At 37.4% G+C, this 23,755-nt stretch overlaps 1 protein-coding gene across 5 annotated transcripts in view; it reads right to left on the reverse strand.

Moving 5' to 3' along the window:
• Nucleotides 1-841: 841 nt before the first annotated feature.
• Nucleotides 842-23,755, reverse strand: part of SLC25A16 (solute carrier family 25 member 16) — an 88,949-nt gene continuing 66,035 nt past the window's right edge. For 4 of the 5 annotated variants that reach the window (XM_068547689.1, XM_068547687.1, XM_068547686.1 and 1 more), the window contains 14 exons: nt 22,916-23,033; nt 21,284-21,449; nt 19,650-19,844; nt 17,851-18,081; nt 14,544-14,660; nt 14,351-14,460; nt 13,581-13,695; nt 12,723-12,942; nt 6,012-6,205; nt 5,830-5,919; nt 5,541-5,745; nt 3,903-3,992; nt 3,127-3,309; nt 842-1,036 (listed from right to left, as the gene is read on the reverse strand). In XM_068547689.1, the coding sequence (XP_068403790.1) occupies nt 842-1,036; nt 3,127-3,309; nt 3,903-3,992; nt 5,541-5,745; nt 5,830-5,919; nt 6,012-6,205; nt 12,723-12,942; nt 13,581-13,695; nt 14,351-14,460; nt 14,544-14,660; nt 17,851-18,081; nt 19,650-19,844; nt 21,284-21,449; nt 22,916-23,033 (2,229 nt within the window). Of the gene's footprint in view, nt 1,037-3,126; nt 3,310-3,902; nt 3,993-5,540; nt 5,746-5,829; nt 5,920-6,011; nt 6,206-12,722; nt 12,943-13,580; nt 13,696-14,350; nt 14,461-14,543; nt 14,661-17,850; nt 18,082-19,649; nt 19,845-21,283; nt 21,450-22,915; nt 23,034-23,755 lie in introns of those variants that run through there. The other variant, XM_068547688.1, reaches the window with a different exon arrangement.

Raw genomic sequence — 23,755 nt, forward strand, 5'->3', positions numbered from 1 at the left:
AAAAATAAATAAAACAAAAAAACTGGAACTCTGAAAGAGTAAATTTACATCATTTCTTACCCTTGGGATAAAAGTTATCTTCACAGTGTAACCAGGCACTGATTTTACAGCATATCCAAATTATAAATAGGCAACAGTTAGAGAAGATCATGATGGTTTGGAAAAAGCAAGGAAAACAGTGCTTTATCTTCTTTGAAAATCACCCAATATATGACAAAGACTTCCATGTTCTCCTGATGGAAGATCAATGATGTAAAATAAATTAAGGAAGATATATTTAACACAATGTGGGATTACATAAAAACATATATGACATTATTATCTAACATTCTGTAATTTGGTTTACAGGGCTGCTAAAAAAATTTAAAGATTTTTATGGCATTCTATGGATAATAATATACTTAAGCAATATGGTTTACATATCTTAGCCTGAGACTTACATATAATTTTTTAAAGAGATGATCTATTTTTAAAATAATCTATTAATACAATATGACAAGTAATAATCTCCATTTTTAAATATAATACTTTGTCCTAGATTTTTTTTTAAAAAGGTTGTAAATTGAGGGGAGAGGAACCAGAAGGGATAACCAGTTTTCCTAGATGTATTCTAGGAAACATGCACCCTGTTCCTAGGGCAAAAAATCAAGTCCCTTTTTTTCCCCTTTCTCATTTCATAAACTATCCTTCTCCACCACCTTCATTATTTCACTTTTTGCTTAAAATTACTTCCTGTGAATTGTTTTCTCTCTTTCCTTTGCAGAATCAGATCTTTTGAAATATGCCCATGGGAAACACGAGACACTGAGTTTTAGTTTATACAAATACATAAATGAAGTACTCACAATAGCACAATCAAATGTTGCCATATATAAAACAAAAAGGATATTAATTTTTCTGAGTTTAGATGATAAAGTAGCTTCCCCAAAGGAGGATAGCGGTTTAGTGAGGGCACACATCCCAGGAGAATCAGCTTATGTTTGGCTCTGGTTATAGCAACATTAAGACGTCGCCAATCTTTCAACAGTTCACCAAGCTGAAAGAAATTGTAATTTTCGTTCTTTGAGTTTTCTTATTTATTCGAGTTTTTTGAGTTTTCAAAAACGTATACTGCAAAAAAGATTCATCAACACATTTAAAATCCAGACAGTTGGAAAAACTTGCCCACAGTGCCAACTTCAAGTATCTTATCATGGGTATGATATCCTAGCCATAATTTTAAATTATTAAATACATACAATAAAAATATATTAAAAGTTTTAAAATATTAAATATATATAATAAAGAATTGAAGTTAGGACTTCCCTGGTGGACCAGTGGTTAAGACTCCGTGCTCCCAATGCTGGGGGCCCGGGTTCGATCCCTGGTCAGGGAACTAGATCCCGCATGCCACAACTAGGAGCCCACATGCCGCAACTAAAGATCCCGCACGCAGCAACGAAGATCCCACGTGCCACAACTAAGACCCAGCACCGCCAAATAAATAAATATTTTTTTTAAAAAAAAGAATTGAAGTTATCTCCACTCAGTGTAGCATTGTTTTTTTTTTAATATCTATGAAACAAGCTCTCCATTTCTTTTTTTTTTTAAATTATTTTTCTTTTTTTTTAAATAGATTTTATTTATTTATTTATTTATTTATTGGCTGTGTTGAGTCTTCCGTTGCTGTGCGCGGGCTTTCTCTAGTTGCGGCGAGTGGGGGCTACTCTTTGTTGCGGTGTGAGGGCTTCCCATTATGGTGGCTTCTCTTGTTGCAGAGCACAGGCTCTAGGCGCGCAGGCTTCAGTAGTTGTGGCACACGGGCTTAGCTGCTCCACGGCATGTGGGATCTTCCCAGACGAGGGCTCAAACCCGTGGTCCCCCGCATTGGCAGGCAGATTCTTAACCACCGCGCCACCAGGGAAGCCCCAGTGTAGCATTGTTTTTAACAGTAATAGAAACTTGGCATAGTAGAAGATTCAGAGGAGTGGTTAAATATACCGTGACCCATATATACAGTGGAAACCTATGCATCTGTAAGAACAGAATGAAATCTCTGTGTAATGACATGGAAAGATCTCCAAGCTGTTAAGTGGAAAAAGCAAAGTCCAGAATAGTGTATATATTACCTTTTGTGCAAAAAAGAGGGAAATATGAATACTGATTCATATCTGCTTGCATATGCTTAAGGAAACCTAGACGGTTACCAAAAAAACAAAAACAAAACCAAACCAAAAAACCAAACGTGATTATCTGTGAGGGTAAGAACTGAGTAGAGGAACAGGGAAGAAGGGAGACTTTCTACTATGTGTATTTTATTTTATTTATTTATTTTTGGCTGCGCAGCGTGGCATCTGGGATCTTAGTTCCCTGACCAGGGATCAAACCCGCAGCCCCTGCATTGGAAGTGTGGAGTCTTCACCACTGGATGACGAGGGAAGTCCCTCTACTACGTGTATCTTAAAAACCATATGAAGGTATCGCATAGTCAAGAAAAATGAGTCAAGGAGAGATAAAAACGCAAAAAAAAAACGAAGCCTGGAATTATCTATAAATTTGAAAGTATATCTAGGGAAGCCTATATGTTTAAAATGCTCCAAACACAATAACCAAGAGGTAGAAGCAACCCAAACGTTCACTGATGGATAAATGGATAAACAAAATGTGGTATATACATGCAGTGGAATAATATTCAGCCTTTCAAAGGAAGGAAATTCTGACACATGCTACAACATGGATGAACCCTGAGGACATTACGATAAGTGAAATAAGCCACTTACAAAAGGACAAATACCGTATGATTACACTTATATGGAAAATTCACAGAATTCATAAAATTCTGTCAAATTCTTCTGTCACAGAGACAGAAAGTGATTGCCAGGGAAAGGAGAGAGTGGGAATTAGGGAATTGTTCATGGGTATAGAATTTGTTTTGCAAAATGAAAACGTTCTGGAGATGTGTTGCACACACTGTAAATATACTTAATACTTGTGAATTGTACACTAAAAGATAGTTAAGAAGGTGAATTTTATGTTATGTGTTTTTTACAATTAAAAAAGAGGAAAAAAAAAAAGAGAGGTAAATAATGTCCCAAACAAATATAAAATACAAATCAGACAACAAAGCAGAAAATACAATTAACTCACAGTTCCATCTTTACTACTTCTAACAAAAGATACTAGAATGATACTTTTGTCTCTTCCTTGGTATTTGTCTACTGTATTAACTTCGACCATCCCAAGAGAAGAATGTGCCAATAAATCATTGATGACTTTTAACTGTTGCCTGTATGGTGCAATGATACCAATATCAGAGGGATTACAACCAGCCTAAACAGAAAAGAACAAAATTTAAAGTGAAAAAATCCTGACTTTTGTTATTTAAGCTTTACTAAATTTATTAAATGTTTACATAATGTGCCCAATTGACGTTTACAATACATGTTCCTATCACAAGGAGTAAATACAATTATTGAATTCACTCTAAGGCTACATCCACATTTCCTGAAATGAAATAATTTCCTCAAACATTGTTCCCTTGATATTTAGAAGTTCGTGGCAGTATAATGGTTTGTATGCCACCAAAACAGTGTTGCCATACCAAAAAAAGTACTTTCACTTTCTGCTATCCCTTACAACAGATGTTTCCAATTGCCAATCATACTGACTTCAGCACTAAATTGACGCAATCAGAATTATCTGATGTTACAAAAAGTTATCCTAAATGGAAACTCAAAATGCCATTACTGTATAAAAAATTACATGTCTTAGATAAATGTTCTCAAAATAAAAACAATCAGGCTTCATTCCTCTTTATCTTAATAAACAAAAGTTAACTTTAGATCTAAAGTTCCTTGCATTCTAATATTCTATTACTCTGCACCTTAATATTAATTAGCCCTCAAAATTAAATTCTATGTTACCTTAATAAAAATTGAGGTCAGGAAAACAACGAGTTTGGCTTCTGTTATATTGCTGACACCTCCCTTTTCAACTTGTTCTGGTGCTGGAACCTAAATAGAAAAAATATGCATCCTGCTTGCAAAACAATCTCTGAAGTTAAGAGTACTGTCAGTACACAGGTGGCCATAGAGATGGTACTACCACATGTGGAAACAGATGAAAAATATCTTCATCTTAAAGTTGAAGGTAAAAGAATTAACAAAAATGAATGATATTAGTCACTTTCAGAAAGCCACCCAGAGGCAACCCATCTTAAACATGCTACATAGAGTTCATACTAAAATCTCTATGAAAGCCGACCATACACTGGGCTTCACAAACTTTACTGTGTTATCCCCCATTTTATAGGAATCAAAGGTCAGAAGAGATGAGTAGCCTGCCCAAGCTTCACAATAAATCGTGGCACTAGGATTCAAACTTAGATCTGGCTCTTATATCTGTGCCCTTTCCATTTTCTTGTTGATTTTTATACAAATAATGGAGCGATAAGTTTCCCCAGGTTCTACCATACCTAGTAGAACTTTCAAAGGATTGTTTTGCTCCTACATCATTCCTAAGTAACCTTGATTAATTTTATTTGGAATAAATGAAACTTATTTGTTTGGAATAAATATTATTTGGAATCCTGATGCCAAGAAAGAGGAAATGTGAGTAGCAAAAAAGAATCTGAACAATCACTGGTGAGGTTAAAAAATGGTAAATTATAACTAATAAATTAGAGTTGTGGTTTATAAAAGCAGTCATTTGTGAGATCAGTTTATGTGACTAAATATCCCAGAGCCTGCCTGCCCCTAGGTGTTAATTCTTCACCCTGAAACACTAAGGCAATTTCCAAGAGAATGAAAATTCCACCATGGTACACACATGGTAAGGCCCTATTTTTAACAACCAGCTGGCTCCACCCATCTTAATAACAAGAGATATAACTATTTTAGAATAACATGCATACATATAATTGGTCATTATATTTTTATTTGAACTTACATAGACTTCCAGATCAATAATGAGAAGCACTATATAAAACAAACTGTGCGAACATAGGGTCAAAAATTTGTTCTTAGTTCTTAGAAATAAGACTCAAGTCATTTAAAGTCCTTGTGCAGATTTTTTGTTTAATGACAGATTTGCAAAGAGATCTTTAGGTGCATACGGTGGGGGGAGGAGATATATGGGAAATCTCTGTACTTTTAGCTCAGTTTTGCTGTGGAACTAAAACTGCTCTAGAAAATAAAGTCTATTTTTTAAAAAAGGTCTTCAAAAGGACATCAATTTATTGTATCTGCTGTCCATTTGTAAACCCAGACCTTTGACAATATCAATGCCAATTTCTTTTCGAGGAAATGTAATTATACAGTTGAGTTCACTTTCTAGCTTTCTTACTTCAAAAGTCAATTTTGACATCTATCAATCACCAGAATAAACCTCCTCCCAAAGACAGTGAGTCTATAGAAAGAAAAGATTCTTTTGTGTTAAAGTACAAGAAGTACACTAGTTTTAACTGATAAGCTCTAAGGAAGCAATCGCTACTGAAAACTGAGGAATACAAATAGAGCAAAAGGAGAAAAACTAAAGAAAATGTTTGTTTTTTTGTTTTTTACCTTGTCTGTGTTAAGAAAACAAACAGGATTTTTTGGCTCGAAAACTTCAACCAGCCAAGGATTTTCAGAATAATCAGCATAAAACTCCAGTTCCAGCTTTACATCTTTAAAGTTAGGTAGGTTTATCACTGCATTGGCCACTTTGTCTGATCCACACTCCAGCTTTCCTTCGTATGTCAGTTTATTACTTAAGGACATAATTTTACTAAGGGAATTACAAAATAATTTTAGTTTTAGTGATGAACACAAATACAAAAATCACTCATAGCTGACACTGTTACACAAATACCTGTTCATTCTGTACTGCACGGTTAACTGTACGACAGCATTCTTATTCTGTTCCAGCCTCTTGAATAAGCTTTCACTCATGCCAAGAGCTCTGTCAACAAATCCAGTTCAAGCTTATCAGTGTACTGAAACTGTCCCTTAAAAAGAATCTAGTTTAAAATTGAAACCTCAACGTCTGCTTACCTTGCTTCGCAGTTCAGTACCAGGGGAGGAAGCTGCTGATGATCCCCGACCAACACAAATCTCCGTGAAAAAAAAAGTGGCCCTAGGCAAATTGGTTGGCTAATTTGAGAGGCTTCATCCACTATACAAAAATCAAAAGTTTTACGGGAAAATATGGGATGGTTTACTCCCATACATGTTGTTGCAACTATAAGCTAAAAACAAATAGGGAAAATAGATCAGTTGTTTAATATGTCTAAGAAATACACCTTGTTTTTCCCATTTTTGAAATTAAAAGATCAAAAAAGAACTCTTTGCCCCCCAAAACAGGAATCCCCCAATATTACTGCAGAAACACTTATAGCATGCAAAAAATTTTAATTTTTTACTATAAATTTTTTAAAATCAAGTTAATTTTCCAGACACTATAACAGTGCTCAAATTTTGATATTTCAAAATGGAAATCTGAAACATTCAAGAGGCAGTAAGTTAATGAATTTATTTTTATAATGTCAACCAGGACTTTACTTCTGGGAAGATGGAGTACTTTTCCCTACTCCTCCCACAAAGTACAATGAAAAACCCTGGACATTATATAAATATAAAACTATAAACATAAAGACTGAAAGGTGAAGAAAAGGTAGACCAGCTAGGAACCGTGGGACACGAGGAACACCACAGTTCCCTGGGTTTTCCTTTTGCCTCATTTATCCCAGATTTGGAGCTGATAAGACTAGGAACACAGGAATGCCAATGCATGCAGACCAAAAGAAGCTCCAACAAAAGCCAAAGGAACAGGAAAGGGATAGCCTAGCAGACAGAAAACTTATACAATAATCACTCAACTCTAGCCAAACACCACATAAAAAACCATGGCCTCAATAGAAATAAAAAAACAAAAATAAACGGGACCTAATCAAACTTATAAGCTTTTGCACAGCACAGAAAACCATAAATAAAACGAAAAGACAACCTACAGATGGGGAGAAAATATCTGCAAATGATGAGAACAACAAGGGCTTAATTTCTAAAATATACAAACAGCTTATACAACTCAGTAACAAAAAAACAAACAACTCAGTCAAAAAATGGGCAGAAGGAACTTCCCCGGTGGTCCAGTGGTAAAGAATCCGCCTTTCAATGCAGGGGACACTGCATTGATCCCGGGTCAGGGAACTAAGATCCCACATGCCGAGGGGCAACTAAGCCCGCACGCTACAACTACTGAGCCCACGTGCCTCAACTGGAGAGCCTGCATGCCACAACTAGAAAGAAGACTGAGCGCGGCAACTAGAGAGAAGCCCACACACCACAACAAAGAGCCTGTGCGCCACAACGAAAGATCCCACACGCTGCAACGAAGATCCTGCATGTCACAACTAAGACCTGACACAGCCAAAAATAAATAAATTAATTAATTAATTTAATTTTTTAAAAAAAGAACTACATCTCCTTTATTAAAAAAAAAAAAAAAAAGTGGGCAGAAGACCTAAATAGACATTTCTCTAAAGAAGACACAGATGGCCAACAGGCACATGAAAAGATGCTCAACATCGCTAATTATTAGAGAAACACAAATCAAAACTACAACAAGGTTCAGCCATAAAAAGGAACGAAATTGAGTCATTTGTTGAGACGTGGATGGATCTAGAGACTGTCATACAGAGTGAAGTAAGTCAGAAAGAGAAAAACAAATATCGTATATTAATGCATGTATGTGGAACCTAGAAAAATGGTACAGATGAGCCAGTTTGCAGGGCAGAAGTTGAGACACAGATGTAGAGAATGGACATATGGACACCAAGGGGGGAAAACTGCGGTGAGGTGGGGATGGTGGTGTGCTGAATTGGGCGATTGGGACTGACATGTATACACTGATGTGTATAAAATTGATGCCTAATAAGAACCTGCAGTATAAAAAAAAAAAAAAAAAAAAAAAAAAACTACAACAAGGTACCACTTCACACAGATCAGAATAGACATCATTAAAAAGTCTACAAATAACAAATAATAAATGCTAGAGAGGGTGTGGAGAAAAGGAAACCCCCCTACACCGTTGGTGGGAATGTAAATTGGTGCAGCCGCTGTGGAGAACAGTATGGAGGTTCCTTTAAAAACTAAAAATAGAGTAACCATATGATCCAGCAATCCCACTCCTGGGCATATATCTGGAGAAAACTCTAATTTGAAAACATACATGTACCCCTATGTTCATTGCAGCGCTATTTACAATAACCAAGACATGGAAACAACCTAAATATCCATCGACAGATGAATGGATAAAGATGTGGTATATGTATACAATGGAATATTACTCAGCCATAAAAAAAATGAAATAATGCCATTTGCAGCAACATGGATGGATCTAGATTTCATACTAAGTGAAGTAAGCCAGAAAGAGAGAAAGACAAATATCATATGATATCATTTACATGTGGAATCTAAAAAAATGATACAAATGAAATTATTTACAAAACAGAAACAGACTCACAGACATAGAAAATAAACTTACGGCTACCAAAGGGGAAAGGGTGGCTGGAGGGATAAATTAGGAGTGTAGGATTAACAGATACGCACTACTATATATAAAACAGAGAAATAACAAGGTCCTACTGTATGCACAGGGAACTATATACAACATCCTGTAATAAACCATAAAGGAAAAGAAAAAAATAATAAAAATTTAAAAAAAACACATGTTCAATCTAATACAAATTATAGAAAATCTAAAAGAACAAAAACAAAAAATTATGACCTCGCCCCCCTACCAATGCCAGCAAATGTCAAGGGGGATCCTAGACTTCCACCTGCCTGAGGCTGGAATAAGGCACTCCAATACCTTACTGGGGTGGTGTCACAGAAGGTCAAGCCAGGATTTTCATCCCTCTTGGCTGGTAGTAACCCTCACCCGGCAATGTAGTGGAGACCACATGGGGAGCCTAGACTTCCTTCCACCCCTATCCAACAGTAATGAGAAGCCCGTCACCTTCTGCATTAAAAGAGGCCAAGTAAGGATCCTGGACTTCAGCTCCCAGCTGGCATACCCTCTTGCCCTACCAGGGTAGTGTTAGAGAAGCCAGCTAAAACAGAAGTTTTAAATAACACTATACAAAAATGTTCAGATTTCATCAAAAATCACTCATTATATACAGAACCAGAAATATCTCAAACTGAATGAATATAAGACAATCAATAGATGACAGTCATGTTAGAATTATATGACAAAGATTTTAAAGCAGCCATGATAAAAATGTTTCAATGAACAATTATGAACACACTTGAATGAAAAGAAAAAGATATAAAATCTCAAGAAAATAAAAGTCTTGGCAAAGAAACAGAAGGTAAAAAGAAGAACCAAATAGAAATTTTAGAACTGAAACTAGAATAACTAGAATTTTAAAATCATGGAATAGGCTCAATAGCAAGGGACAGAGAAAAGAATCAGTGAACAAAGACATAGAAAAATAGAAATTATACAGTCTGAATAACAGACAGAAAGTAGACTGAAAAAACAAAAACTAAACAGAGGCTCATGGACCTGCAGGACATAAAGGATCCACCATTCGTGTCTTCACAGTCCTAGCAGAAAAGAAAGAGGGAGGGGCTGAAAAAGCACTAGAAGAAATCATGGCTAAAAATGTCCCAGGTTTGGCAAGAGACATTAAATCTATAGATTCAATAAGCTGGGAAAACTCCAAACATGACAGAAAAAAATCCACTACAAGACATATCATAATTAAAATTCTAAAAAGTAAAGAAAAGAAAAAATTCTGAAAAGCAGCCCAGGTAAACACCACCTTGCTATAAGGAAAAACATTCCAATTCAAAGGTCAGCGTATTTCTCATCAGAAACCATGGAAGCCAGAAGAAAGTGACAGAATATTTTCCCAGTATAAAAGAAAAGAATTACATATTTACTCAGAACTAGCAAAACTATCCTTCAGGAATGAAGGGGAAGTTGAGACATTCTCACATTGTATATCACTATACACCTATCAGAATGGCCAAGATGAAAAATAGTAACACCACCAAATGCTGACAAGAATCACTCACACTTTGCTGGTGGGAATGTAAAATGTTATAGCTTCTTTGGAAAACAGTTTGGTAGATTTTTTTAAAACTAAACATGCAACTACCAAATGACTCAGACACTGCACCCCTGAGCATTTATCCCAGAGATATGAAGACTTATGTTCACACAAAACCCTATACATGAATGTCTATAGCAGCTTTATTTGTAAGAGCCAAAAAATGGAAACAATCCAGATGTTTTCCAATGGGTGAATGGTTAAACAAATTGTGGCACATCCATACTATGGAACAATACTCACCAATAAAAAGGAGCAAACTACTGATTGAAACATGTAACAATCTGAATCTACAGAGCATTAGGCTAAGTGAAAAACACCAATCCCAAAAGATTACATACTGTATGTGAAACCAAGCAGGACCTTGTGGGGCCCTCCTAGGAACAAAAGCCTTTCTGGATCCCCCATTTCTTATTTGTAGGATAAAGGCTTCAGCCTCCTCGATCTTCCCAGAGTTCCAAAGGGCATATTCAAACAGCTACTAATCAGGGAAATAGGGGATGCAGAAACAAAGGAGGAACAATCAAGAAACTATAGTGCAGGGATTAAAGAAGGATCCTGGTTCTTCCTCAAGGAATATATGTTACAAATATTTTTGAGTTCTTCTTTTTTTTAAAAAAATTTTTAGTGGAGTATAGTTGATTTACAAATGTTGTGTTAGTTTCTGCTGTATAGCAAAGTGAATCAGTTATACATATATCCACTGTTTTTTAGATTCTTTTCCCATATAGGTCATTACGAGTATTGGGTTCCCTGTGCTATACAGTAGGTCCGTATTAGTTACCTATTTTATATATAGTAGTATGTATATGTCAATCCCATCTCCCAATTTATCCCTCCCCCGCTCCCTTGAGGTCTTCTGCAGGAAATAAGGCCGGCACCCAGGTAGAGGATGGTAACTTCAGGCTGAGCACAAGATTCCTGGAGCACCGCCCTGTTACCTCACCACCAACAAACCAGAAGAAAGATACACACCCTGCAGCCCTCACCCCAAATTTTGCCTATAAAAACTTCTCCCTGGAAAGAGTTTGAGGTTTTTGAGCACGAGCTGCCTGGTCTCCCTGCTTGGCCCTGCAATAAACATTTCTCTGCTCCAAACTCTGACGTTTCAGTTTGTTTGGCCTCACTGTGTGTCCGGCACACGAACTTTTGTTTGATAACATATATTTCCACTTATATAACATTCTTGAAGTGACAAAACTGTAGAAATGGAAAACAGAAAAGTGGTTATCAGGGGTCAAGGAATGAGTAGGCAGGAAAGAAGTGGGCATCGTTATAAAAGTGCAACAAGAGTGATCCTTGTGGTAATGGAACTATTCTGTATGTAGACTGTATCACTGTCAATATCCTTGTTGTGATATTTTACTTTAGTTTTGCAAAATGTTACTACTGGGCAAAGGGTATACATGATCTCCCTGTATTATTTCTGACAACTGTGTGTGAATCTATAATTATCTCAAAATAAAAACTTTAATTAAAAAAAGTAAATCAGGGCTTCCCTGGTGGCACAGTGGTTGAGAGTCTGCCTGCTAATGCAGGGGACATGGGTTCGAGCCCTGGTCTGGGAAGATCCCACATGCCGCGGAGCAGCTGGGCCCGTAAGCCATAACTACTGAGCCTGCGCGTCTGGAGCCTGTGCTCCGCAACAAGAGAGGCCACGATAGAGAGGCCCGCGCACCGCGATGAAGAGTGGCCCCCGCTTGCCGCAACTAGAGAAAGCCCTCGCACAGAAACGAAGACCCAACACAGCCAAAAATAAAAACGTACATCAGACATACATCTTAGCCACTTCAAAATTTTTCAATAATTGGGATAGATATTAGACAAAAGAGTTGTAAGATAGTCTATTAAAATCTATTTTAGATAATTTTTAAGACACAAATATCAGTTAGGACTTCCCAGTAAAAATATATACAGACATTAAATAAAAATTAGGTTCTATATCAAAGCCTAAAAATACCTATCACAAGACTATTCATATACCATTACTTCTAATTCAAACTCACTAAAAAATCCTGATTATTAGTTTTCTAGGTGTGACACTATAATATAATAAGACATACACATTTGGTCTTCCTTCTGCTTCTTGACACAGAGCTCCTAAAACCCTTGGAATTTCCTGATTGATGGGGTGAGAGGAACATCTTTCGTTATTCATAAGTCCCTTTTCATCATACCTGAGTTTATGCTAATGAGCTGACTTTCTTGAGTTCTGTGAGCCATTCTAGCAAATTATAGAAAACAAGGAGGAGGACACAGAAACCCCCAGGCTGGGCACAGGAGGCTTGAACTCGCAACTGAGAACTGAAGTAGGGGGCAGTCTTGTGGGACTGAGTCCTTAACCTGTGGAGTCTGCACTAACTCCACAAAGTCAGTGTCAGAAGTGTGAGTAGACAGAAACAGAGTTTTCCTTTACTAGGATATTTTAAGCTAGAAGATGGGAGCCCTGAAGAATAAACCAGAAACCTTATTTCAGTTCAGAAGCAAAGAACAAACTATAAACTCATAAACTGGTCCTGTGGTTTATATAAATTAATCACGTGCAAATTTGGTCAATGCGATTAAATTTCCCAAAGTACCATTTCTCCCCTCATTCTGGCTACAAAAATTACTGTCAATATTATTATACAATAATTGTACTTACTTGACTATTGTAGAGTTCTTCTAGAAGAGCTAAGGATCTAATGGATTTTGATCTGCAAATATCCTCCTCTGTAAATTTCTGGATATCTGGATGTACCTTCTGAGTCTGACCCAAGCGCAAAAATCCAATTTTAAACTTTGCTAACTTCAAAAGAATATTGTCAACAGCCGAGTGTGTATAGCTGGTCAACAAAACACTAAAACCACAGGCATAGAGAATTCTTACCTAATAATGAATAAAAGAAAGGAAAACAGCATTACTTTTAACTCCCGATAATTTTTAACATCTATATTTTTTGAATAGAGTTAGAAAACTTAATAGGAAGCATATCTAAGAGCTGAGCCAAGTAACTTTTTAGAAAACTATATAGCCAAAATGTTTTATGAAAATAACATGGCATTATTATCATGTTATTAATGATATGTTAATAATATATTATGTCATAATATAATTGAATACAAATACACTTTGACTAGTGCCTGGCACAGAGTATCAGTCAATAAATATTTGCTGCCATCATTATGATTATTCTAAGACTGCTCAGTAATTTACTGACATGAAAACAAAATTCAGGAAAACTCTATTTCAACCGCCTCTGTACAACTTATCACTTTTAAAGGGAAGGAAAACATACATATAACAACAACAGAACGAGATTTTAGACAATCTTACATGCAAGATATCTACAAGGTGACTACAACTATTGGTAATTTAGGTTTTCTATTTCTCATGTCACTTTTAGTTTGAAATAAAGGCATTTTGACTTAAAATTCAGCCCTTTTGATATCCAATATCACATTCTCTGAACCGAGGAGACGCTGATTTAAATATTCAGTTTCTAAGCAAAAGAATAATAACCTTACAAGAGTACATATTGTAGTTGTTTTTCCTGTTCCAGGCATACCCACGATGAGGGTGTAGTCTTTTGAAAGAAGTACCTTTTTCATGGCTTGCCTTTGAGGCTTATTCAAACCTACATTTAAATTTAAAAATAACAGGAAAAAGAGTGTTGAATTTCACTGAGCACCTTAACTATTTTACAAGAAAAGCTGACTCTATTCTAGTCTGTTCTTCAATACGTCTTTTCAAAGTAAGGAAATGTCATGGTGACAGTAAAGGTCACAGGTAAACTAATTCCAAAGATATGCTGTCTAAAAACTGTAATTACAAGTTTATAAATTATTAAAGGACTTCCCTGGTGGCGCAGTGGTTAACAATCCGCCTGCCAATGCAGGGGACATGGGTTCAAGCCCTGGTCCGGGAAGACCCTACATGACGCCGAGCAACTAAGCCCATGCGCCACAGCTACTGACCCTGTGCTCTAGAGCTCACGAGCCACAACTACTGAGCCCGTGTGCCACAGCTACTGAAGCCCGGGCACCTAGAGCCCGTGCTCCGCAACAAGAGAAGACACAGCAATGAGAAGCCCATGCACCGCAACAAAGAGTAGCCCCCAGCTAGCCGCAGCTAGAGAAAGCCTGTGCGCAGCAACAATAGACCCAACTCAGCCAAAAATAAATAAATTTATTTTTTTAAAAAATTATTAAAATACTAGACTATAATATAGATTAAATTATAAATAGAACCAAGAAAAATTAATGGATGCAGACACGCTGATTATAACATACCTTTTAGAATGCAGGCAACTGTGTCCTTTGCATCATGTGGAAGAACAGAACTGAGGTAGGATATAAACTGCGGTTCGCGAAAGTCAATGATTAAATCTCGAAGTTTTTGGCTGAAAAGAAAAAAAAGCTTTTTTTTTACTCCACGTTCCTTAGGAAAGTGGAGCAAAATTCAGATTCATTTATTGTTACAAACCTGGCACAAGTATTTTCCATCAGTTTAGAAAGATTTCCTAATGGGGTATCTACATCACAATGTTTTTCTTCCTGGTCCAATCTGAACAAAGTTGATTCTGGGAGTCCTGACAAGTTCCTAAAACAGCAAACAGATGTACATGAATGTTTTTCATTTAACATAGTCAGTGGGTCTGTATAAGAAATATGCTGGGGCTTCCCTGGTGGCGCAGTGGTTGGGAGTCTGCCTGCCAATGCGGGGGACGCGGGTTCGAGCCCTGGTCTGGGAAGATCCCACATGCCACGGAGCAACTAGGCCCGTGAGCCACAACTACTGAGCCTGCGCGTCTGGAGCCTGTGCTCCGCAACAAGAGAGGCCACGATAGTGAGAGGCCCGCGCACCGCGATGAAGAGTGGCCCCCATTTGCCGCAACCGGAGGGAGCCCTCGCACAGAAACGAAGACCCAACATAACAATCAATCAATCAATCAATCAATAAAAAAAAAATCTTTAAAAAAAAAAAAAAAAAGAAATATGCTGCTTTCTGCTAAAAGAGTAAATGATCCTGAATTGCTATTAAAATGGCTACCAGCCCCTAATACATACTTGCCAACCAAAGACAGGATGAGGCCCTGGATTGGTGGGAAAAGGGAGAAGGGGAAGGCACAAGGCACCAAAGTCAAAGCAGTTTAATAATCGGGAACCTACAACATTTGCTAACAACTCACCTGGACCTGGGCAAGTTCGACCTGGGCAATTCAGCCTGGGCTCACCACCCCAGAAGGATCCTGAGCATACGGCTCCTCCCTCCCCCAGCCTGGAGTACAGGTCTCTTTCCCGACAGCTTCTCCCACTCCTCTATCAGCCCCTAAACCATGATGTTCCCTAGGTCCCCTCCCTGGTCCTGTGTACTCTTCTTTCTTGTCATTTTCCCTCTGGTCCCATGCCCCCATGTGGGTCTAAATCCCAACTCTACATCTTCAGGCCTGACCTCACATTCCTCTCCCACCCTGTTTCTCACCCAGGCTTCAGGTTTGGATATCCAGCAAGCAGCAAGATATTTATTTCCACTTAGTTAAAACCCAGGCTACGAAAGTTCAGTTTTTCAAAACTGAACAACTCTTTATCCCTGCTGAACCCGATCCTTCTTCTGTGGTCCTGACCTCAGTTAATGGCTCTTGCACCTACACAGCTGTCTTGATCCTTCCCTCTCCCTCACTCTCTTCCAACCCTGCATACTCGAGCAGGATCCCATGTCAGACAGTTTCACTTTCTAAATACTTCTCAAAGTCATTCCACCTTCTCTGTCAAAACTACCCTGCCCTCAATCACCTCAAGCCTGGGCCACTACAACAGGTGCCTGACTTCTCGGCTTTCAGTTTTGCCTCCATTAATTAACTCTATTCTCCACAGTGCGTCCACAGAAAAATGCAAATCTGATTATTATCATTCTTCTGTTTAAAACTCTTCAGTACATCTGAAAAAGTAAAGTCAAAACTTCTTAATATGGTATATAAGACCTTCTATGACCTGACCTCTCCAATCATTCCCTTCTTTATCTTTTACATTCCAGAAACTAATTATTACCTGTACTTTCCTGAACACTCCACTTCACACCATCAGGTCTTTTCACACCCTGTTCCCTCTGTTTGATATACTCCTCTCACACTGCTTCATCAGGCTAACTTATTCACCCACAGGGTGAAGATCTGGAATGACCTTTTTCACAAAGCCTTCCCTGAGCCTCCTAAAACTGGGTTAAATGCCTCTCCTCTGTGTTCCCATCAATTCAAACACTTGTCATATTAGACCAAAAACATATTTATTTATTTGTTACCCACAAGACTATGAGTTCCTCAAGGGTTTACAAAGCACCTAATACATGTCAGGTGCCAAATAAATACCTCAAAGGACTGACTGCAGGGATTCCTAAGAAACAACAGAAATATCACAGCTGATACTCCAATATCATGAAACCTAGGCTAGGACTGGTTATGGCTTAACTAGGATTACTGATTAGCAGAGAGCAAGCCTGGACATTTCCACTGCATCCCAATTACTGATCTCCACCCACTAAGAAATGTGACGCATGCCGGCACTTAAATGCAAGAAAGGCTGGGGGTCCAGGAAGAAGGGAATATGGATATTAACGAACATGGATTATTAGTTTCTACCACAAATTTTCATACCGACTTTTCTATTTACTTAATATTATTCTTTAAATTAACTCACTTTGTTTTAAGTTATACTTTATAAGTATGAAGTATTTACAACTATAAGTGGAAAAAAGCATCTTCTTTAAAAAAAGGAGGGCTTCCCTGGTGGCGCAGTGGTTAAGAATCCACCTGCCAACACAGGGGACACGGGTTCGATCCTTGATCTGGGAAGATCCCACATGCCGCGAAGCAACTAAGCCCGTGCGCCACAACTACTGAGCCTGCACTCTAGAGCCCGCAAGCCACAACTGCTTAGCCCGCGTGCCACAACTACTGAAGCCTGCACACCTAGAGCCCGTGCTTTGCAACAAGAGAAGCCACCGCAATGAGAAGCCCGCACACCACAACGAAGAGTAGCCCCGGCTCGCCGCAACTAGAGAAAGCCTACACGCAGCAACAAAGACCCAACGCAGACAAAAAATAATAAAAATAATAACAATAATAATAAAATTATAAAAACTAAAATATTTTTAAAAAAAGGAGAGAATGAAATGGTGAGTGCCCGGAGTACTAAGAAGGAGAAATAAGCTTTACAGCCAACACAGGGCGTCTGTCCTGCCTGCTGTACACATGGTTGTGAGAATCTGATAAGATTAAGTCCACATTAGCACTATGGAATGGAATGTACTAAACAAAAGTTTAGCAGTTGGATAATTGCTAAATGCCACTGAACTCTACGTTTAAAATGGTTAATGGTTAATTTCATGTTATGTGAATTTTATCTAAATTTTTTTTAAAAGGCATGGAGTACTGGTACATGCCACTACATGAAGATGAACCTCAAAAACAGTATGCTAAGTGAAAAAAGCCAGTCACAAAAGACTACATATTGTATGATCGATCCCATTTATGTGAAATGTTCAGAAGAGGCAAATCTCTAAAGACAGAAAGGGAATTGGTGGTTGCCTAGGGCAGGGGGAGTGACTACAGGATACAGGGAGTCTTTTGGGGGTGATGAATATGCTCTAAAATTGATTTTAGTGCTGACTGCACAGCTCTGTGAATATACTAAGCATCACTGAATTATACACTTTAAATGGATGAACCGTATGGTATATGTTTACATATCAATAAAGCTTTACCCCCCCACCCAAAAAGGGAACATGTCATTACCTGTCTAATAAACAGGTTACAGTTGTCATGTTAATCTCCTTCATGTACCCCCTAGACAAAGCAAACAATGTTCTCTCTTCTCCACTTAAAATAATTCTGTCACCTGCCATTAGATTTGTGATAGGCATGGCACCATGTTTATGTTGGAAATTATGTAAATATTGTCCATCACAAACTGTCTTTACATGTTCTGTTCTAATCAGGTTCCTAATGCAGCTGCCACTCTCCTCCCTATGAAAGAGAAAGAAAAAGAGAAATTAGTTTTAAAATAATCTCTCAGGACTTCCCTGGCAGTCCAGTGGTTAAGACTCGTGCTTCCACTGTAGGGGGCACAGGTTTGATCCCTGGTCGGGGAACTAAGATCCTGCATGCATGCGACAAGGCCAAAAAAAAAAAAAAAAAAAATCTCTCATCACCAGGTCTCTAGACAGGTGCTAGGGAGCACCTCCCTTGTTGCACCCACAGTCTGGGATTTGTTTTTGTTAAATATTTATTTATTTATTTGGCTGCATCAGGTCTTAATTGCGGCGTGCGGGCTTCTCTCTAGTTGTGGCGTGCGGGCTCTAGAGCACTCGGGCTTAGTTGTCCTGAGGCATGTGGGATCTTAGTTCCCAGACCAGGGATTGAACCCAAATCCCCTGCATTGGAAGGCGAATTCTTAACCACTGGACCACCAGGGAAGTCCCTGAGATTTCTGAACAACATGCATATCAGCACTGTGATTCTTGACTGACACCCCACCTCCTGTGCTGATACACATATAACACTACAGAAGACAATTCGTAATAACCTGACTCTGAACCTGAAGTGAAGAAAGTAGTTAATGTATTTCTTTAGTGTTTACAAGAGAATTTATAATTATTGCTACTAAAACAATGGCAAGCAAATTGATAAGTCCACTGCCTCTTAGAAGTAAGCATTAAGCATTTACAATCTCTCAGGCATTACTATTATACTACAGAAGCTTCCTGGCGCGTACACTGGACGTATTGACTGTACTTACATAGTCTATTGAAAACGACTTAAACTTTCTCCACTGTAATGGTGCCTTGTGTTAAAGTCTAGTATTAAGGAAATAACAATCTAAGGTCTAAAGTCACATTATTATCAATATTCATTCTGGAAAGAAAGAAATGGATCAAAAGCAACTAAATATTACATAAAGAAATATACTATGCAAAGATATACAAAGTTATAACTTCACAAGTAACTTGTAAAAAAACGGATCTCACAAAATACAATATTGACCCACTTTAGAAAATGTGAATCTCTATCAAAACTTACAAAAATATAGACTTTCAAAATGCTAGTATTTAAAATATTAAGTAAAACTTCATTAATTTCCACTGTACCAATATGCTAAAATTCACCTTATGATATACTCAAGTTTATAGTCTTTTCACTGATGAAAAAGGATTTAATTTCACTAGTAATTTTTTAAGTAAGATTTCTTGAGGTTTACTTATTTACGTATTTGTGTATTTATTTATCTATTTTGGCCGTGCCACATGGCATGCGGGATCTCAGTCGTCCGCCTGACCCACCCCCCAAGGAGTGGAAGCGCAGAGTCTTAACCGCTGGACCGCCAGAGAAGTCCCGAAGTATATTTAATCTACTGAAAATAACAATGGTGCTCTACTTAGAAACAATTCACTGACAGCAATCTGGAGTTGGCATGAATATATGAAACTGCATGGCTTTAACATGCTACATAACCTGTATTTGTCATGAATTACAAATTTCATACCGCTGGCTAATCCAAATTAGTGAAGTTTTACTGTATTAAATGGACCACTTACATATCTGAAGCAGGCGTTAACCATATAGTTTGGTAATTTTTTGTATTATGCTTTGACTGTGACTCCAGGGTTAACATTAGACACCAAAGGCTGAAATACTCTAAGTGTTTAAGTTTTAGATGCTGGGTTTCTTCTTTTATTTTGGGCTGCATGCTGGTCGGGACTGAACTGTCATCCATCTGTTGTTCAACCGCTCTAAAGATAAAGCTCCAAGTTAGAGATGCATATGAAACATTTCACTGACTGGTTATGAAATGAGGTATTTCTAAAATAAATACACATATATGATAATCATCATAACTTATAACCACAGCCCCTAATTTTCTTTAAAAGTCATTTCAACATTTCATAAGCCAAATGGCTTTTTACAAAACAAAATGCACTAGAAACTCAATACTGCATTATTTTGCCTTGAATGACTGTTCCCCTAACAAGTGCTGACGTTTCGTTATAGTCCAGTCTTCATTCCTATATGTAGCAAGTTTCGGCTTTTTGTAGGACTGCATTTCTCAAAATCACAATATTTGTACATCCAGCTGTGTGCCACTAAGAAAGTCAACATAAAAACATGGAGAACCATGCGGAGTATCAATTTTGCTTAATATTAATTTTGAATTTTTATATAGAAACAAATACATTATAGGATAGCATACAAAACATGGAGAGTAAAACTTAAGAGTTCAAAAATATGTGCTTGTACTATAGGCCCAGATTTCCCACAGTTCACGGTCTCTGCCATTAAGAGATCTTTTGATACAATACAGTTGACCCTTGAACAACATGGGACTGAACTCTATGGGTCCACTTATACGTGGACTTTTTTCAATAGTAAATACTACAGTACTAAATGATCTGAGGTTGGCTAAATACAGGAATGTGGAGGAACCTTGTCCATGGAGGGCCACCTATAAGTTATACTAAGATTTTCAACTGCAGGGAGGGTTGCCACCCCCAACCCCAGTGTTGTTCAAGGGTCAACTGTACTTTTAAAACTCCTTTATGTGAATTTTCAGGCTGATTTAGAACTTTGGTTTTGATTTGATCTTGTTTCCTAGTCTGAATTTACATCTAACTACCTTCTTGTTTCCTCCAAAACTCTCACTGGCTATGAAGGTGTAAATACATATGATTGCTCACAAGAAAGCTAATAAACTTCCCATATGTAGAAAAATAGACATATATAAATAAGACAAGTCTAATGAATCATATCAAAGTGTCTGGAAGAACAAATTTCCCTATTTTGAACTACAAAAGGTTTGAAATTAAAACATCAACTAGGAAAGGGAAGATTTCTTGAAATATCATTTAAGAAAAGCTGTATTCACAATGCCTATACTACATTTTTCTTAAATAGGTTCCATAAGTTCTACAATTATTTCATTTCCCCAGAAACTATATGCAGCAAGATGAAAATATTCACTTTTGGAAAAAGTTTTAAAAGCATTCTATTTCTCCAAGGAAATAGGCTTGTTATATAATATGAACTAGCTGCGTTTGTTTTTTTTTTTCTATTCCCTTTGTTTTAAATAACCAAAATGAAACCATCAATGCCAGACCAGCCAACAATGTTAAATCATTCTGAGTTGAATACTTACTTAACTGGAATTAATACTTTTGGAAGACAGTGTGTTTACCTGCTATAAAGAGCACAGTTGCCCATCTGTGAACAATATTTACAGGTCTGCTGTTCCTCAATTATTTGTGGCAAAGGAGCAAGCTTTGTCTTCTCCTCTCCAGTAGCAGATTTGTTAATACGATGAAACAAAGAGAATGCCATCTGGTTTCTTAGCCTTAATAATTCTATAAGGGAAAAAAGGATGGGTGTTTTTAAAGAATTAAGTAAAGTTTATTATACATCTTTTCCATTATATAAAACTTTTAGATTCAAAAACATAAAAAAGGAAAGAACAACATTCATATTTCCCACTATACTAAAAAAAACACTGATAACATTTTGGTATATTTCCTTCAATTTTTGTTCACTTGATAAGTTCTTTGAATAACCATGAATCTCATAAGTAGTAAATATTGTGAAGCTGGTGTTTTATTGGCTGAATGCTAAGGACAAATATAGCTATCCAGAGTGTCTTGAATGTAAGACAGCAAGTTTAAAATAAAGTTTTATATAGTAAAATATTTTTAATTTATTTTTTTAATGTATAGTTGATTTACAATGTTGTGTTAATTTCCACTGTACAGCAAAATGATTCAGTTATACATATATATACATTCTTTTTCATATTCTTTTCCATTATGGTTTATCACAGGATACTGAATATAGTTCCCTGTGCCATACAGTAGGACCTTATTGTTTATCCATTCTATATATAATACTTTGCATCTGCTAATCCCAAACTAAATGTCCATTGACAGATGACTACATAAAGAAGATGCGGGGCTTCCCTGGTGGCGCAGTGGTTAAGAATCCGCCTGCCAATGCACGGGACACCCTGGTCCGGGAAGATCCCACATGCTGCGGAGCAACTAAGCCCGTGTGCCACAACTACTGAGCCTGCACTCTAGAGCCCACAAGCCACAACTACTGAGCCTGTGTGCCACAACTACTGAAGCCCGCGTGCCTAGAGCCCATGCTCCACAACAAGAGAAGCCACTGCAATGAGAAGCCCGTGCACCACAACGAAGAGTAGCCCCCGCTCGCCACAACCAGAGAAAAGCCGGCGCACAGCAACAAAGACCCAACACAGCCAAAAATAAAATAAATAAAATTAAAGAAGATGTGATACACACACACACACATTGAATACTACTCAGCCGTAAAAAAAGAATGAAATAATGCCATTCGCAGCAATGTGGATGGACCTAGAAATTATCATACTAAGTGAAGTGAGTCAGACAGAGAAAGACCAATACCATATGATATCACTTACTATGGAATCTAAAATATGACCTAAATGAGCTTATGTAGTAAAAAGGTTAATAGTGTTTTCAACTATACAGTATATTGTTCAAATTCTTTTTTTTTTTTTTTTGGCCACGCCGCACGGCTTCCAGGATCCCAGTTCCCCGACAAGGGATTGAACCCAGGCCCTCAGCAGTGCAAGCAGGGAGCTCTAACCACTAGACTATCAGGGAGTTCCCTAAAATTCTTTTTTTAAAAAAAGTACCACAACTTACCAATTACAACCTGTTTAGGCCTAGCAATGGCAGTGAGTGATTGTCAGGTATCAATGTGTGTCACCAAAAATTGAAGGAAAAAACCAACCAACAAAACCCAGAGAAGTAAAATTGAGAGAAAACAGTTCAACCTCTTTTATCGAGATGGTTGGCAGGTACAGGATACATCTGGCCGGTCTTCAGGTAGAGAAGCAGGCCAGCCTCTGGATCAGCTCTCCTCTCTTGGCTTAGCAGTGTGTACAGAACAAGCTGTGAAAACATGGTATATTTCATCAAATAAAACTTTAACTTTCTATATTTCCATACATGTTTTTCAATCAATACATATTGTAATTTTAAAATCAAAAGGTGAATCAAGCTATTTCCATTTTGAAAATAACATGATCCAAATTTAGTAAAGGTAATACAATAAATTCAAAGTCAAATATTTAATTTCCACAAAACATAGTATATGCTTCTCAGTTTTACACAGACAAAAAAGAAATATTTAGAATTTTTCTTAGACGGTAAATAATCTCCAATAAGTTAAAGAGGGAAACTAATCAAGCTATGTTTTACATTTTGAAGTTGTCTTCAGACACTATTTTCCCTGTTTAAAATAAGTGGATTAAACACTAAAATGCATATTATTTATGTCATAGTTACTGTGACAACTAAATGAGACTAACTCTACTAACAGTTTACTGTTTTTTTTCCAGAGCAGGAGGGAGCATTAAGTGCTTTAAGTTTATGTGGCGCTCTTCAGAGAAACCATCTAAGACAAGTTAGAAGTAGCTCCTTTAGTTCATGGAAACACCTTAGCAGAAACATTTGAGCCTATGTAGCATGTGTTGGGATGTCTTCTTCTAAGCACTCCATTTGTGTTGCCTGATACAGCATAAGTAACCAAATAAAACTTTTAAAAATTAAAATGAACTCATAAATGACAGGGTGGAGCCTTGGGGCTGTGGGCCAAGAAAGTCAACCCAAAC

Source organism: Eschrichtius robustus, chromosome 7 (assembly GCF_028021215.1).
Source record: "Eschrichtius robustus isolate mEscRob2 chromosome 7, mEscRob2.pri, whole genome shotgun sequence".
Lineage (NCBI taxonomy): Eukaryota > Metazoa > Chordata > Mammalia > Artiodactyla > Eschrichtiidae > Eschrichtius > Eschrichtius robustus.